This window comes from Telmatherina bonti (genome assembly GCF_933228915.1).
Source record: "Telmatherina bonti genome assembly, chromosome: 22".
Classification (NCBI taxonomy): Eukaryota; Metazoa; Chordata; class Actinopteri; order Atheriniformes; family Telmatherinidae; genus Telmatherina; species Telmatherina bonti.
In genome coordinates this window covers 13,396,049-13,414,015 of record NC_136631.1, presented here as the reverse complement: position 1 = coordinate 13,414,015, position 17,967 = coordinate 13,396,049, and the positions used below count along the sequence as shown (strand labels likewise).

The window sequence follows — 17,967 nt, the reverse complement described above, 5'->3', positions numbered from 1 at the left end:
CAAGTTGTTATCTCAGGCAATTCTGCAGAACTCTTCAAATATGCTGTTCTTTCATCACATTAAACCTTACCTCATATAGCTCTTATTTCACCATTAGATATGCTCAATGGGTGGAAATATCTCTGCAGTAATGGTACTGGCCTAAATTTTATATTGTTCTATCAGGGATATGCAAGCATGATCATTCAAACCTGATAGGATGGATGCCAAGTTGCATGCAAGTCTGGGGAGCAGTTCACATATAACTGGAGAAGTTATTTTCACCCCTCATTTTTTTTTTAATCCTGATGTACACTGACTTTCTGGTTAGCTTAAAATATCCTTAGTTGTCGATGATGATGATGATGACTGATAGTTTTCCTTCCACCATATACCATGTAATATACAGATCATTTTTAATTTTATTGCATAAGGTGTTCTTGAATCAGTCAAACGCAAGAGCAATATAAAATCCAAAACAATTGCTACATTTTCAGTAGTTTTATTGAAAAATGCCTCTTCTGTTTCAGAAATAAATAAGAAAATAAGGCTGTGTGGAATTCACAAAATGTGCAGTTAAAACATGAGAAAAGCAAGCCTATGTCCATAGTCTTGCAACCAAATCGAAACTGCATTGATAGAAAACAACTATATTCTGACTTCAGTAAATATAGAACACAATCATGCAATTCCATTTTTGTCGACCAAACAAAAGAAAAAGCTAAATCGGTTTGTTACAACATGTCAGATTACCAATTGCTTTACAGGCAGAACAAAACACCAAATTAATGGAAAAAAAAAGCAAAATAAAAAATATTTATGGATCAGATTGTTTTAAACCAATCCAAAATACTTAACATTTTGTAACTTGACCAAAACAACCTGTGTGACGTGTTAGTATTAAAAAATACACTTACTGCGTTACTTTGAACATACTTTCTGCAAGGTTTTGCATGATTAGTGCTTTACACACTGAAGTCTGATACACACTTACAGTTATATTACAAGCAGACACTGCAGGGAAACACTTAGCAAGCACACAGGTTTGTAACATGAAGGTTTTTCTATTCATCTTGCTAAACTTTCTCATGTCAGAAAAATATATGTTCAATATAGCCAGGGGTATCAAACCCATATAAGTATTAGTTTTGTTCTGAGTATCACTTCATCCTCATCTGAAGTCATCATTAAGTTTATTTCAATAGTACTCTTTCTGAAGCTCCTCTTTGTAGCTATGATGCAAGTCTTCCTTTATTGTCTTGTGGTAGTGATCTCTTTCTTCGCTGGTTTCTCATGTAACCAGGCGACTGTATTGTCTCAAACTCCTCAGCTGGCTCCACAGGTATAGATGCTACCTCAGGTTCAGGCTGGTAGCGGGTGGCTAGAAAAATATTTGGCCAAATGACATATGTTTCATCAAAAAAATAAAAATAAAACAAAAAACCAGGTTGTTTCGACAGCTTTTCACATGCATAACTATTACAACATGGACTTTTTCTTAAAATGCCCTGTGTCAAAATTATTGCCACCTTTTTAAGTACAAAAAAATCCATATTATCTGTTTGAAATGATGTGATAAAATTTACAATAAAACCCATGAAGATATTTCATAATAAACCAAAGTAAAATGATCACCTGATATTTAAAAAAAACACAGAAATGGCAGGAGAGAAAACAAATTAGCCCTGATTTGGCCAATGTACACAATGTCCATGATAATTAAAAGAACAAATGAAACATGCTTCAGTCTGGACCAGAGCTCTATCTTTTTGGCATCCTAAACAGAGGTTATGCTGGTGGTAAGTAAGCGGTGGGTTATGAGGCACAAGCTTAATAAAGATGTTAACATGATTTTTAGTGAAATGTCCTGGGTCATACAATCATTTACAAGGCAAAACAAAAATGTTCATTTACACAAATTATTTCAACATTACCGTTATGATATCCTCTTTGTTAGTAGTTGTGTTGGCTTGTTTTTGTACATGCTGCTGCTTCCTTCGTAGAAATGCTCAGTCTCTGGTTTTTTTTTTTTCTTTTTTATTACGTATCATTGTTATTTCCCGGTTTGTGGTTCAAGATGCAAACAGGCCAGCAGGTTGCCATCACTGTAGCTTGTAGCTGTGAGATGATGTTAGTGCCAGTCCGCTCCGTTCTGTTTTGTTTATTTTACTTTTGCAATGTTTGTTTTACTGTTCAGTAATTATGTCCGTGGTGATTATCCTTACAAGCCCCAAAAGCAAGTGGGCCAACATTTCAGAAACAGGACTTCAGAGTGAGAGCGGCACAGCTGACTTAAAAAGTTTACTATGCCAAACCTGAAAATAGTTCAAAGAAGGTGTTAGCATTCTCTGTTGAACAAAGTTATTAGCATCTTATTTGATTTAATGTTAAGTCATCATACATAGAGTGCTTTACATGCTAGTTTCAAAATTGGACATCAAATGTATGGAGGTATAAAAATATAGTAGTTCACGAAGCCTAAACCCCTCCCCCCAAACAGCTGAAATCCTAGCTTAACAGCAATAACTTAGCACAATATGCCTGCCAGGCTTTGGGTTGACCTACATGCTGAAATCACATGCATGGCACTGTTTTGCTTTGCCTTCTCCGAAAAGCAAAAGGCATTAAGTGGAAGTATCAGATCACTTTGCCTGCTAACCTGGCCTTTGAGGAGATGGAATCCCTATCAAAACAAGTTGGCCGCAGAAAACCACGCTAACTAACGGAGCAAGCAATTAAATTAGAGTTTCACACTATTATTGTTTTCCACTCTTCTATGTTCGCTGCAAGAACTTTTATGCTCGCTGAAAGAACAAAAAGCTTAACAGACGAAGCAACGATAACCATTTATGTAACGATTTGATTTATGTTCAAATGGCACTTTCCGACTCAATGCAACGCCATTTTCTATGGCTTGTATGGCAGACATTATGCTAGGCATTGTGGGCCAATAGAAATGAAACATAGAGGCAGATACTGAGTGCAAAACAGAGTAAATGTACGTTTAAATTCCCTGAATTATGAAAAAAAAAAAAGAAAATTCGCATTAATGTTTTGATCTTGGAGGGAAAGCCATATCCAGGTGTTTTTAACAGTTAGCTTGACGGTACACTTCCCTTTTTTTCTCTCTCTTTTATGATGAGCACAGCACTAAACGCAGCTTAAAATCATCCAGAACATCTACATTCATATCTCCATACATTATCAATGAAGTAGTGCAATAAGTTGAAAATGTAAGTAGTCTGCATACACTTAGTCTCTTCTTCATTGTCAAACCATGCAGGAATTAGATGGGATTGAATGTACCTGTGTATCCTTGGCCATTGTAAGGAATGCCAACGCACTGAGAGGAGTCGCAGTAACCAGGGGGTCCCGGTGGTCCTCTCACTCCAGGAGTACCTTGACGGCCTGGAGGGCCACGAGGCCCAGAGGAGCCAGAAGGACCTGGGGGACCTGTTCTTGACTCTCCTGGTGGCCCTAAAAAATGTGAGACCAGATTTAGAGGGGGGTTGGTGGTCTCTGGAGTTCAGCACAGCACCCCCTGACATCATCCATAAAGTTTTGTGGAAATGGTGAGAATAACACATGGCTGCAGCACTGTAACTTTAATTCTTCAATGGCTCAATTAAGGAGCTGACTGAGGGGAAAAAAAGGAGATGTAGACTGGGGCTGTGTGGAGTTACCCCCGGCCCCGTCTGTCTAGACGGCACAAACTCAGGATGGAATTTCCCCCTCCCTTTCTTTCTCTCTCCCTCAAGCAAGCCCATGTGTTGCCAATGAAGCCACCAAAGAAAGCTCATTGTACAACAATTTGATTCCCCCCCCCCCTCATCCACACGGATACACACTCTGAAATGAGTCATCAGTGTGGACTTCCTCCCACTGGTCCTCAGTTTTCTCACTTCATTCAGAAACAGACTTGTCGGTGTTTAACATTGTGGGGTTGACATCAGAAAAAGGTTCATATTGCTTCAAAATTAGTTCCACAAGAAAAGGAAATCTTCCAAAACGCCCTTTAGAGAAAACATTCAATTTTTCTTAGCATTTGTTCCTAGAACAAGACAGACAGACAGACGGATGCTTCTAATCTACATGCTAAATTTCTCAATCATGACCAGGAATATCCATGTATTAGGTGAAAATTGAAATATATTTGGGGAAACATGATATACGCATGACATAAATCCTTTAGTAAGGGAGGAATTGGGAATATCTTTGGGGTCATGCCTAAGAATTTATGTTGTGCAGCTGCCCAAATGAAGGTGCCTGGGACACATACTCTGCAAGTAAATCTAAACCTTTTGGTGGAATGTGACATTTTTAATTGAGCTGATGAGAGGACTCTGTGTCCCAGAAAGTTCCACGGAAAAGGTGAAAAAGATGTCAAGGAAAAACTGTGGAAAAAGTGAGAATAGGATTGAACAGTGGGAGACAAGCATGGGGTGTTCAGTGGCTAAAGGACTAAATTTAACACAAAATTCAAGTGCTGTTGTGCTTTTTTTGCCATGTTGCGATATGAAGTTTAACCTAAATGGACTTTTTCATTCAGGAAAAGGGAGAAACGGATTAATTGTGTTACCTGGTGGTCCACCTGGGCCCCTTTGTCCTCTGATACCATTACCTGGAGATCCTCTTTCTCCCTTCTCTCCTGGCAAACCTGCACAGCCAGAAAAACAGTTAAATGAATTACTTTTACACCAATAAATTAAGTTTTAGAAAATATAGAAATAAAATGGCATCTGAGGAGAACACATGAGACAGTTTTGCTGAGATAACTTGGACTAAAGCAGTAAAAACTACGAAAGCTCAGACTTTGATTCATTGCACATCTTTCACATGGAGCAGACAAAACTACCTCTTTCTCCTTGGTTTCCAGGTAATCCTGGGTTTCCAGGGAAACCAGTTCTGCCAGGTTGTCCGGGCTCTCCGCGGCTTCCCGGGTTGCCAGGGGGGCCAGGAGGACCGGCTGGTCCCGGAGTGTTGCTACGATATCCCGAAGGAATCTGGTTGAGCAGTGCATCGATTCTGCTCATCTGGCCTGCAAACACAAAACAAAATCAGACGGACTTGAGCAAGCTGTGTGTTTTAAGAACGCTGAAATTCCCAGAGGGTTTAAGGATGTTTTGCTCACTGTTAACAAGCTGTTCGCAGACTTGTCTGGCAATGGAGCGCATCATGTTCTGGGATGCAAAGTCTCCCTGGAAATCCAAGACAGCTTCATGAGGAAATAGATTCTTTCCTCATCAATGACAAATGTAAACATCTTATGAAAACAGAATACACACCCTCTCTCCTTTCTCTCCTTTAAGGCCAACAGGTCCCTTTGGGAAAGAAGAATAATGTAAGAAAAAGCTTTGACCCTGCTCTCCTGTGAACAATGTCAGGATCACAGATTAGTGCAACGTTATTCTGTACATACTGGGTTCCCTGGGTCTCCTGGTTTTCCTGGTTTGCCAGTGATTCCAGGTACACCTGGATTTCCTGGGCTTCCCTAAAACATTTGAAAAAAAATCCCATGAAAAGTGTTTTTTTAATCACTGTCCAGTAAAGTTAATTGCAATGTTTGACTCTTGCTCCCAGTTAATGGTTGCATAACAAGCGTTAAGTTTGGGATCTACGCTTTGACATCTGCAGTTGGAGTAGAGAGGGGGGGCGGGGGGAGGGGGGAGGGGCTGCCAAAAACACTAAAGAGGAGATGGAAACAATCACACACAGCAGCAGTACAGACAGGATGCACACACACACACACACACACAGAGGAACATAGCCACCAGGCACTGCTAATGGCTCTTGGAGCGAGCAGGATGGTATAGACCGTGTGCATTCGGTGTTGGCAAGTTGCCTGTTGACATAATGGATGGATTAGGTAGACTCAGACCTCCGCAAACCACAGAAAAAGAAAAGATGCATGCACCATCCCTGCAGCAGTGGGGGAGCCTAAAGACTAGAGTCTGCTTTTTATGTGCAGTTCCAGCAGAGTGGAACTGTGGAGCCAGAGAAGTAATTGTTGTACATATATCAGGAAATAAAGCACAGAATGAGTAAGTGCGTTCTGGCTCTCATAGATACTCACCATGGGCCCTTGTGGGCCTCTGGGTCCAGAGGGTCCCTCTTTTCCTGGTGGCCCCTAAGTAGGAATAGCATGCTGTTACACATTGGTTACAACTCTCTGGGGAACCTATCTGTGCAATACATCACTGTCATTACCTAATATTGGTTTCAGCATTAGGTGTGAATTCTAAAATTGAGCAGTATCTCCTTCACCAAGGGTGTTTAATGAGATGACTTATGCCGTTTTTTTTTTTGTTTTTTTTTATGTATGTGTAAATACATATGTATGTATGTATGTATGTATATGTGTGTCTGTGTATATGTGTGTGTATGTATATATATATATATATATATATATATATATATATATATATATATATATATATATATATGTGTATATATATATATATATATATATATATATATATATATATATATATATATATATATATATATATATATATATATATAATTAGTATAAAAATACATAGAAAGTAAATATATAAAAACATCAAAACTAAGAGCTGAATTAATTTAAAGGCTTTGAGCATAGGATTCAAACTATGTAAACCTGTGGGGAGATCTTACCCGTGCTCCGCTTGGTCCAACTGGGCCCAGAGGACCACGTGACCCTGGAGGACCCTGGGAAAAGAAAGCAAAGACACTTAGTCAAATGTTAACTGGACATTTATGTTACTGCTTAATGTCTCCTTTGAATTGGACATACAGGGAAAAAAAAGCTGCAGTTCCCCATTTATTTAGCCAAAAACAATACATTATTTTGCTTGTAAAAACCTGAGAAATTCCCCCTTGTGTCTTGACATATGATGTTCTCCATAATAGTACATGCAGAGGTTTGTTTTAATAAGCTGTGTTACGCAAAATATCTGGCAAAATACTGTCAAATATCCCCATCCCAGAATGGGAGATTTTTCCATTTTTGCTAATTCAGAGACCAGAATAGGTGGCGATGTTTTCCTCCAACTCACCAGTGGGAGTTGGAAGGATGACCTTTTGCTCGATGGTTTTGCAATACCAGCCTCTTAGAAACGACCCCTAAACCGAGTAATTCCTGCACAGTGTAAAAGGGTTTCGCCAAACGTCACACTTACTTCTCACACTGATATCTGCAATCTGAAAACCTTCAAAGAACTTTGAGTTTATTCAGTTTATTTGTTGAGAGCAAATGTGGTTTTAGTTGACTTCTTCACCCTCAAAGCTCCCAGGATGCAAACTACTGAAAGTCAAAGATGCTAAAACGTCAAGGCGACTGTAAGTCTTTTCTAAGTCACACTCACCCCAGATTACAAGGCTGGAAAGGAACATGTTCCAGTCCCTATTTCCCCTTCAGTAACACGAGTCTATGCTTCATAATAATTCATCTGCATCACTGGCCTTCTACTGTTTGTCAGTCAGCAGGCTGATTTCAGAGTGTGGGTCTCCCTGAGGATGGCATGGTAAACCTCCCACTCTGAGTGTGGTTTCAATCTGGCTGTGTGGACTGACTCCAGGCTCCAGTAGTAACGCTGCTCTCTGAGGATAGTTTCCTGTTTCCTGCTCATAAACCACAAATGAGACAAACTTACTTGTAGACCAGGCAGGCCTGGGTCTCCGCGATCTCCCTTTGGTCCTGGTCGACCCTGCAGGTAGAGCAGGAGGAAGAGAGAGGTTTGCAGTCTGTGTTAGTCTTTTGCTTTACCCTTTCAGTCTGTAACTGTGATTGATGACATATTTTGACAGGAAACATAAGAAAATAATGAAGCTTTCTGGCTGGCTGGCTGGAAGTAGAGGGGGGAGTGTAATTTGCTTTGACATTAGTTATAAATCCCACTCTCTGGTGAATATGCAGCAGATTATATCAGCTATTCTACAGCTTTCACACAAACATCACATCAGCACATGTAAGCACCAGCACCAAGGCTGGAGAGTGATAATGTCTATCACATGGATTAAGATTAATTTGCTGCCCACTGCAGTTCTCCCCAATAAACTTACAGGTTCTCCAGGCAGAGACAGTCCATTAGGGCCTTGCGGACCTGGTGGTCCCATTGCACCTGGGAGTCCTGGCTCACCGCGTTGACCCATTGAACCCTAAATTATCACACAGTGTTAATGATCATTTAATTTCCGAAAAGGCAAAGAGCAATACATAATAATATACACACATTAAAACAAACAACTAAAGTCTCACAAACCCACATTCTTTAGAAAGAATGCAACTGACTAATTTAATTAGTGCAGACAGATAAATATGGATGCAAAAATGTGGGGGAAATGGATCTTTTAGGTCAGACCTCCCTTAAATAAAGGAGTGGGGGAAAATGTACAGCTGTTAACAGAATTCAGATGTGTACACTTTAGTAGTGGAACAGCAATATTTGCTTTCATGTCACTCTGAACAGCTGAACTGCATTATCTGCCAGTTAACAAATTACTGCTAATGTCTGTAGGCAGGCTTTGGACAGAATAATTGCGTCATTATCAACTTTCTGCAGAGATTTATAAAAACCAGTATGTGGAAGGAAAAAGAAAACATAAATAACATTTTATAGCATGCTTTAAGTGATGTCAAGTTTAACTCACAGCAACGCCTGGCTCTCCCCTGTCTCCTCGAGGTCCTTTAGTACCTGGGCTGCCCTGGAAAAGCAAGGAGTCAGAAACAGAGTGAGCGTAACAACAGGAGCAGATTCCAGCAGAAAAGCCCTAAAACCCCAGCTATTAGAAATCTGCGCTGGGGCTCACTCAGCTTACTGAGCACTCATCTTCAGATTTCCTTTCACTGTTGTTTTTCCAGAAGGCATTTATCTTTTGACACTTCTCCCTGAATCCACTTTTCATTGCTTGCTGTTGGTCTCATCCTAACACTGCTCTCTCAAGAGGAAAAAAAGGGACATCCTCAACTTCCTTAAGTTCAAACTGTTCAGAAAATGTAAAACGTTGCTGTCACTGTAACCCGAGGAGAGAACTATGGCTTTCACATCATTGTCTTTAAAGCATCTAAGGCCTCTGAAAGATCAGTTTTATCAAGTGAAGACAGAAAGAAGCTATAATAGTTGGTCTTTACCGAAGGTCCAGGAGGCCCCTGGGGGCCGATGCTGTCCTGTGTGCATGTGCAGGAGTGGGGAAGGGATGGACATTTGGCCTCATCTCTCTGGGATAAAAGAAAATAAAATGAGGACAGAGACATAAATGTGCACACTTAAGCTTTATTATTGTCCATTTCACACCCACTGATAACTGGGAAAACGTTCTGGCAGTACGCAGTCACTCATTGCTTTATCCTGGCAAAATACAGTTTAAACCTTCTAGGGAGTTTTATTAGAGAAGTTTCTCGAAACCCTGCAAAGTTTAAGATAGAACTCTGTTTTCTGTGAAATGGAACCAGGAAAATTAGTTTGGGGCTTTAAGACCAAGTGCTCATCGACAGCTGCAGACCTTGTCTGAGACTGTCTTTGACATGAGTTATGTAACTGCAGCCATTGATGTGCCGTATTTGTATCTGAAGCAAATTGCAGATGAATTACTGGTAATTGGCTAAATGTGCACACATCCGGTGTATGCCATACAGTAGAATAATTAATGTGATTTACTGTCTGCTTTGTGATCCAGATGAGAACTTGTTTTCATGCCTTTGGGAGATCATGATAGTTCTTGTTCAAGTGGCCCAATTACACAGAATACAAGGCCCTTTTCAGTCCAGCTGAGATGCAATCGCTCCAAATTGCAGGCTAGTTATTAGTCTTACTTGTCACTCAATGACTACATATTTGCATATATATATTCTAAACTGCTAAGAACAAAATTAATGAACCTCATTCACAGTGAAAATCGGAAATAAGTGGGGTGTTTTATTATGCGTCACAGCGAGGTATCCCAGTAGTGTACAGCATTTCATGATTGTATGATGAGTCTTGTTCTTACTGTGGCTGGAAGGTCGCAGCATTTGTCTCGGCTGATCCAGCTCAGGCTGCAGACAATATCAAACATCTGGAGCTGGAACTACACAACAGAAGATGGGGGCGAAACAAAAAAAAAGACATGGACGGGTGTTACAAATGGCTCCCATCACATGAAAAAGCACATTATTAAAAACAGACAACAATAGCGGCCTGTGGAGAAATGAAAGGTTGCAAACTTTCACTCTTCCAGCAGTCCACGCTGGGAGCAATTAAGACTTAATTGTGCATCTATGCACAAGAGAATTCACATACTTATTCTTTTGAACGTTGTTCCAAAGAACAGACCTATTCTTCCAACAGCAATTCTTTAAGCGACTGCAATTTTATCAAGTCTGATTTTCTTTTGTGCTTACTGTAGCAGACTGCCTCTTTCCACCTCCGGTCTTGACCATCTTGCCCAGCACTTCATAGCCGTCCAGCGTGATGTTACTGGCCTCCTTTATGGGTTTCTCTACCACTTCTTGGCAGTCCAAGTTGAGCTTGACTCTCTCTGGAGATACGCTAATGTGGAGCTGCGGGAGGTTGAGGATTGAGAGAGGGCATCATTAACAAAACAATCGTGTCTTCTCAAAAAGTCTTTTTCTTCCAAATTTGTTGCAGCACAACTACTTGGGACATTTGAAAGAGAAGCAGTCGGTTTTAATTAGTATTTGGAAGAGCATTTCTGTCATTTAAAAAGAAAACCCAAAATTCTTGGAGAAAGTGTGATCACGAGGCGTTCAATAACCTCAAAGGACCTTGTTGGCTGAAGGTTGTAAAACCTATGTTCTACACAGCTGCCATCATGCTAATTGTTCTGCAAAGACTTAACAACTCAAACTGTGAAAATGACCCAACAACAGAGTGCCGTTTATGCGCCTCTGCAAATGACTCAAACATGAACATAGAAATATGCAACAGTTGGCATTTTCAAAGCCGTAAGTGATTATATAACAACACAGAATGACAAAGTGCCAGATCCTTAAGTTTCCTGTCCAGGGACCCCAGCTCAACATCTTGAAACAATATCTCTTGCGGCTTGCCATCAAAAGTCATACACTTTCCATACTTTCCCTTTGCAGCTGCAAATTTTCCTCTAACCAACAGTCAAACAAGTCTTCTTTACGTCAGGAAAAGCAAGCTACCATTGCTTTCTACTATTCTATACCAACCACAGACCAGGCCATAGTTCCTGGCAACCAATCACAAAATTACAGCCGACTTCCTTGGCAACAGAAGAAACTAACTGGTGGACCACAAAGAGAAATGGTTGCCATTTATCCCAGGGTCCTGGTATGGATGTAAATGTGATGATGCTCTTGTGGGCTTACTAAAACAACTTTGGATGGTATATTGGGATGGCAAATACTGAGCATGTATATATTACCTCACTGACCAATAAGTAAACCCAATAAAATGCTTTAGTCAATGGAAAATAAGTTTTTGGGAAGGCTAGCTGCCCCTCAGTTGATGCTTGCTGTTATGTGAGCTGGTCCCACTGCAGCAAAGTGTTGACAGATGGACAACTTTCATTCATTAATTGTTAACACAGAGGTTTTCAGTGTGCTTCATCGTGTCAGCACTCTACACGTCTGACACTGCCTCAGCCCCGATCGATTTGAGATTTTTCCGTGATTTCTATCAGATTAGATTTCATTGTTCTTGGCTCTGTCCCGACGGCTCCTTCCTTGCAAACAATCGGAGCCTTGAGATTCATAGCTGTGCTTTTATAAATGCACCAAACATTAGCTTTGAGTTTCGCCAAAAAAATTAAACAAAGATTTTTTATGATGTTTTTGTAAGGATCAAAATACGTAAAGTAGATTATCAGTTGCGCTGGCATTAATCAAGACAGTACTGTGACTGGTCGTACAATTTCCAAATAGGGTGCAAAATTTGAGGTTATCTCTCCTGAAAGGAGGCTTGTGTATCTAAAAGACATGATTTACAAAGGATTTCTCTGGTGGGAGAAATTAATTTATAACTTGTTGTATTGTAAGTGTGGCTATTTGAGGTACAGTGACTGTGTTTGTCTATAATGTAGGGACAATACCTTAGTTAGTGTATGTTGGCTACATATTTTCTTGTATATTTTCTGTACATTTTCTTCTTAAGGGTGCTTCAAAGGAAATTTTGAATGTTTGGACTGAAGAATTCCAGCTGTAAATCCAGCAGGACTTTTCAGAGGGAACAAACGTCAACCTCTGAACAGAAAACTAGTCACTATAACTTAAGGAAATGCCCTCTTGACTGCTTTCACAGGAACTCCCACTGTTCCGATGTGGGAGGATGTTCCCCAAGGGGCTAGTGAGTGGCCAGCATCTGCTACAGTCACCTCTGAGAGCTTTCCCATATGTAATGATCAGCGGTAGACCACAATTTCTCCAGTCTGGGTGACTCTTTATGAACTATTTGAGGAAACAAAGCCATATCTAGACACACTCTTTGACCCTGTAGAGTCTTACCAAGACAGAAAGTGAAAGTGGTGTTTGAACTGAGAGCTCTTTCAGTGTCAGCTACCTAGAAAAGCAATAATTTAAGCTACCTGGTATGCAGTGGCAAGTCATTTCTAAGGTATGAAGTGACAAATTGTTTAAAAGCTAAAAAGTCTAATTGAGAGTTTAGACCCAAGCACACACATACACACACACACACACATTGAGGTCACTCTTTAATGACCATACACAAAGCCACTGACAATATGTGAACTCACACCATCACCACAGTCAGCAGTGACACCTACTCAGCAGACCAACAAATAAGCAGCTAGGTAGACCGCTGCATTTGCCAGCTCATGGAACAGTAACTACCGCACCACAAACTAGCCACTCAGTCCATGTTCAGACTCCAGTCTCCATTATAGCCACAAACCAAAGAAAAAACAAAGCAGACAAACACACGTGCATTCAAACACGCAGAGATCCGGCTGCTCTCCAACTAGACCAGCAGAGAATGATGTCATTTCCATCAAACACTGACCCAACATTTTCCAAGGTCTAATTATTCCTGAAGTTATCCCACAATTAGTTGTATAGATGTTAGGTGGTCAAGCTGGAAAGCCATTCACAGTGCGCTCTGATATCTGGGCCAATGCATTGCTTTGATACTGGGAATAAGCGACCTCTGACCTCTGATGTTGGATAAGACCATGCTTATTTGAAATAGTGCATTCATTTTGATTACTTTAGAACTAGAGGGGAGAGAAAACTGCATACTTTTTACAGGGGGACACAATGTCCTTACAAACCTAACTACAGTTGGAAATGACTTTAAGATGAGGGAATTTAACTTAAGTCTTTCCAGGTTGGTATGAAAATATACTGTACTCCATTGTTCTAGTTTCCACACCCTACCGCGATGAAATATAACAGGATGTTTTATATTTTCTGCCGCTTTGCACTGGAAATGGAGACATTTGATGTCTTTTTACTTCTTGTGGTGACCCCGAGAGACCATACTGTCAGCTTGGCATGTGGCCCTAATATAGTGGTTTAAACTGACAAAGTAGAACAAAGAGTTGGCAAAACAATGTACCTTATACCAAGGCTGGATGTTTTAAGTTAGATCCAAGGTTTCATGTTTGGATGGTAAATAATAATAAATGTGCCACAAAGAGTCCTTGTTTCAGTTTGGATGCAAGACAGGGCTGATGATGGTACTGATCAGCTTATAAACCATACCATGCAAACGTATAAACCATACATATGCCCATACTGCATCATTCTTGCATCCACAACTACAAAGAGGATTTTGCATCTGTCATAATCTTGACAAATCTTTTTAAATGTTTCTTCTAAATATATGTTACCAAATTACCAAATCACTTTAGATGTGTAGTTAAAAGAAAACAAATATTCAAACTTTAGGATCTACTCTTCTAAAACCAAGTCAAGCTGAATAAAACTGATGCAACTGCTTTGGAATTTATTAAATAACTACAAGGACAGTTTCCAGTCTTTATGTGGTCAAAAGTCGCAGATAAACCAAACAGTTTGGACATAAAATTGGGTCAGTGAAGCATCAGACATTCCCTCCCACCTCTCTTCAAACTTATTTATAGCATCTTCAGCCCATTTATCAAATAAAGTGCCCGGTCTAAATAAAACAAAGCTTAAATGTCAAATCATAAAAAAAAAGAGCCAAAAACCACTTTGACAGCAGACTGACACTAAGATTAAAAGCAGACACTTATGAACAGGCAACATGATACAGCTACATGGCACAAGCTGTTTGTCAGGGCTTCACATTAAAGGGTGATTCAGCCAAATGAAATGAGGCAGAAGAGCCACACAGGATGTCAAAAGAATGAAAACAAAATTTAAAATCCCCCTTTTTTTTTTTTACCACAAAAAGTGAACCTTTCAAATTTGTGGTGCACAGAGACAGGGCTCCTTATTCATTGTGTTCACCTTGTGGAAGCTCCCATGGAAAACCCGCTTCACTTGCTCCTCATTAAACACTGCTTTCTGGATTTCTCCTCGGGTGTCCTTGTTGTAGAATGTGAGAGTTTTGCTGGAAGCTGAAAAAAGAAGAGGCTTTGATGAATCCCTGACAGTGTGTTACGATGCAGTGGCACGCAAAGTGCAGACAGGACTATAGAGAACACATGCTTGACGAGAGAGGAGAGGGATGAAGGGGAGGCTAGCAGGGATGAGGACCATTCCCATGATTGTTTGCATGCTTTAACCATGTGTGGAGGTGCAATATTGCAGCATAGACTTATCGAAAGATAGATAATCTCTGACAGAATAAAGAGGTTAAGGCTTGTTTTGTTAAAAAAGAACATATTTATACTTAGTCTAAAGTATCATAACTCTGATTTACTATAATGAAAAAAAGGTAAAATGGTTTAAAATTGTTACAAACGACATGAAAGAAAATAAAAAACGGATTGAGATAAAGTAAAAGAAATGAACAAATAAATAAAAACTGTGAAAATCAGATGGAGGGGACTTACGATTTATAGTGAGTCCAACCTCAGGGTTGTCATTTTTGTCAGAAATTTGCCAGATATCAAAAGCTTCAGAGCCTGTATCAGGCAGGAGACGGAAGAGCAGGATAATGGTGTAAGATGGGGGAAGACCATCTGGATGGATCTCTCTGTTAGCATAAATAAAAAATAAAAAACACTGTGATCAGTCAAAACTGTACTCTCATCACACTATCAGCCAAACTATCACATTACAGCACCAACATTAGATCTAATCTACTTCCAGCGATATAGACTCCAGTATGTCAACATGCGCATAGCCTGCTAATGATTCCCACATGGTCGTTGTAACAGTACACATTCTGAATGCAATGCCTTTTTTTCTTTCTCCTTTGCAGTGGTTCAAACTGTTTCCATGAGCATGCATTAAAATCAACAGCTGCAAGCATGCATGGTACATTTGCATTATTACAAACACAGAAGATTTCCTCAAGCTGTTCAGAAAGTCCAACAGCTCTACAAGTGGCTAACTCCACTTAAACTGTGACTTTAAAACTACACAAAGCCCTTCACAAAGAGATGACTCTTCTCTTTTCGGTATAAAGATAAGGACCTCTTTTGCAGATTTCAACACACACATTTTATTAGTCAGGCTAGCACTTCATTTTCCACAGGTTCCAACACCAATCAGGGCTATGGGCTTAGAGCCAAAGGGCATTGGAGAAATCCCTCTAACTATAGAGGCTATTGAACATCATTATAAATAATGACTACGGGCTGAGTAGTATTACAGTGCACAGGAGATAAGGCTGATAGCATGGGAATATGTGCAATGTGAGAGTCACACTCCCTCTATTTTAATACAAATCCTTTCTGGCCTCGGTTCTTACTTTGTTGGCTGGTTCAGGAAGGAATTTTTGTGCAGCCTGTAGGCAACGTAGGTGTTAAACGAACCGGGCTCCATGGACACACCATTCATGCCAGCAAATGTTCGGTCTGTAATGTTGAAAGCTTCCAGCATTCTAAAGCCTGAAAGAAATGAAGAACAGGAGTCAAACTGAGAGGAAAGAAAAAGCACAAAGAAGCTCTGGAGGAGCAATTTTTTGCAATGTCAACAACCTCTGTGAGGATTAGTTTATATGGGGCGAAGCTGTGTGCTTACCAGGTGTGGTGAACCCATCAATGTAGATCAGAGGACAAGCTGAAAATGATAAATTATAAGAAGTTTGACGATCAGAATAGACTTTAAAGAATGTTTTTCATGTCTCTTAATTCATTTCCGCTGGTAGTGAATGAGTAAGAGTGTTTATGAAAGGGTTAGCTTCCTCTGCAGGTGCACTAACAAACCCCTTCAGAAGCGACAAAGTATCGCAGATTAATCTCTGCCTTACTTGATGTAGCTGTTTCGCAGATGAAGGTGATCAGGTTGTCCTGGATTTTGGCAAAGGAGTCATAGCTGTCCACGATAAACACATGTCTTTCACTGGGCTTGCTGCCGATAATTGTCAACTCTCTCCTGTCCACATCAGCAACTCCAACCACAAACACGCTATAGCCTGTGGGCGATAAACACAACACATACATGCACAAAATAAAATGGAAGCCATTGTTGAGCAAGTCAAAACCACAGGCTCTTTCATCACCGTGGGGGTTTCTGCAAGACTTTATTAAATAATTCGCCACAAACTTCAGATCAAGTGAAGGAAATCAAAGCTTAACAGCGTCGTTTTGCTGTTATATTTTAAGCATATGCTGCGTGCTCAGTGGAAACTTGAACATGGTGCTACAATTCCACACATACCAGAGTGCTGAAGTTTTTCTGCGTTCTTTTTGACATCATCCTGAGAACGGCCATCTGTGACAACAACCAGCACCTTCGGGACGGTCCTCCTCATGCCGCTGTCTGATGTGAATACCTTCTCATAGACGTGTTTCAGAGCAATGCCTGCACGAAGGATGAGAGCAGACAGAAAAAAAATAACAAATCTAAGAAATCCCTCTTCCCTCAGAATGTTTATTTTACTAAACATCCTTTTATTTCAAGTGCTGTACCTGTCTTTGTGTTGCCTCCTCTGTAGCGGACAGTCTGCAAAGCTGACAACACAATGCCTTTGTCGTGGTAGGTGCTCAGTTTAAATTCAGCCTTTGCATCATCGCTGTATTGCACAAATGAGACCTGTACAGAAAGAGTTAGAATCACAACATGATGGCTACAGCTGAGCTGATGTGGAGAAATAAAGTGGAAAACATTCGCTGACCTGCATGCCGCTCGGGCTGATGACGTCAAAGGCTGCGGTCATGCTAGTAACAAACTGGATGACTTTGACGAAGCTCTCGTCTCCAATACTCCAGGAGCCATCAATGAGGAAGACCACATCTGCCTTGGCACCTTTGCACACTGTGATGCAGGTAAAACAGTTTTAAACGCGGATCTCACGGGAGTGATTGCTTCAGCCAACAAATGTAAATGTTAAAGCTCTTCTCACCATCCAGAGCTGGAGGAACCACAGCTGGAGGAGGAGGCGTGGGAGGCTCGGTCGGAACCTCGGTGGGCTTCACCACTTTAAAAAATAAAAGCAAAAAGGTTTATATGATTGCACAGCACCGCTGAACCACTGCAAAGGATATTTTCTTACATGTTCTCTCCTTCACGCTGACTCCAGGTCCTTCAAGGTTGGGCGTTTGGGTGTACACAGTGGCGTTGTAAAGAGTGTCAGGGGTCAGGCCATCAAAGCAATAAGTACTCTCTGAGCCTCTGACGGTGATTTCCTGAGCTCCACTCTTAGAGGCTGCAGGGGAAGAAAGAACAGCGTCCAAATCAAATAGATAAATGGTTTAGAAACATAAAAGCATAGTGTGGAAATGAATAAAGTTCTTACGGTCAAAAGGATTGACTTTGAGTCTGTAGGAAGTGGCAGCTCTGTGAGGAGCCCAGCGGATGCAGAAGGAGTCATAGCCAACATTGTAGGTGGACAAGTCTGTCACATTTAGGTACACTGAAGGGAGGCGGACATGAGCTCTGTTAGCACGTCTCTCTCTAAGGTCCAATTAACAGTGAAGGAACAAGCA

General features: G+C 40.6%; 1 protein-coding gene across 3 annotated transcripts in view; it reads right to left on the bottom strand.

The window, feature by feature from the left end:
• Positions 1-465: 465 nt before the first annotated feature.
• Positions 466-17,967, bottom strand: part of col12a1a (collagen, type XII, alpha 1a) — a 53,382-nt gene continuing 35,880 nt past the window's right edge. For 2 of the 3 annotated variants that reach the window (XM_079262130.1, XM_079262131.1), the window contains 26 exons: positions 17,778-17,894; positions 17,535-17,687; positions 17,385-17,459; positions 17,157-17,296; positions 16,951-17,074; positions 16,700-16,843; positions 16,290-16,454; positions 16,061-16,099; positions 15,789-15,927; positions 14,926-15,068; positions 14,378-14,487; positions 10,343-10,501; positions 9,952-10,029; positions 9,095-9,181; positions 8,614-8,667; positions 8,026-8,121; positions 7,617-7,670; positions 6,619-6,672; positions 6,053-6,106; positions 5,399-5,470; positions 5,265-5,300; positions 5,111-5,177; positions 4,835-5,017; positions 4,559-4,636; positions 3,286-3,456; positions 466-1,360 (listed from right to left, as the gene is read on the bottom strand). In XM_079262130.1, coding sequence (XP_079118256.1) covers positions 1,212-1,360; positions 3,286-3,456; positions 4,559-4,636; positions 4,835-5,017; positions 5,111-5,177; positions 5,265-5,300; positions 5,399-5,470; positions 6,053-6,106; positions 6,619-6,672; positions 7,617-7,670; positions 8,026-8,121; positions 8,614-8,667; positions 9,095-9,181; positions 9,952-10,029; positions 10,343-10,501; positions 14,378-14,487; positions 14,926-15,068; positions 15,789-15,927; positions 16,061-16,099; positions 16,290-16,454; positions 16,700-16,843; positions 16,951-17,074; positions 17,157-17,296; positions 17,385-17,459; positions 17,535-17,687; positions 17,778-17,894 — 2,741 coding nt within the window. In that variant the 3' untranslated portion in view covers positions 466-1,211. Of the gene's footprint in view, positions 1,361-1,381; positions 2,295-3,285; positions 3,457-4,558; positions 4,637-4,834; positions 5,018-5,110; positions 5,178-5,264; positions 5,301-5,398; positions 5,471-6,052; positions 6,107-6,618; positions 6,673-7,616; positions 7,671-8,025; positions 8,122-8,613; positions 8,668-9,094; positions 9,182-9,951; positions 10,030-10,342; positions 10,502-14,377; positions 14,488-14,925; positions 15,069-15,788; positions 15,928-16,060; positions 16,100-16,289; positions 16,455-16,699; positions 16,844-16,950; positions 17,075-17,156; positions 17,297-17,384; positions 17,460-17,534; positions 17,688-17,777; positions 17,895-17,967 lie in introns of those variants that run through there. The other variant, XM_079262132.1, reaches the window with a different exon arrangement.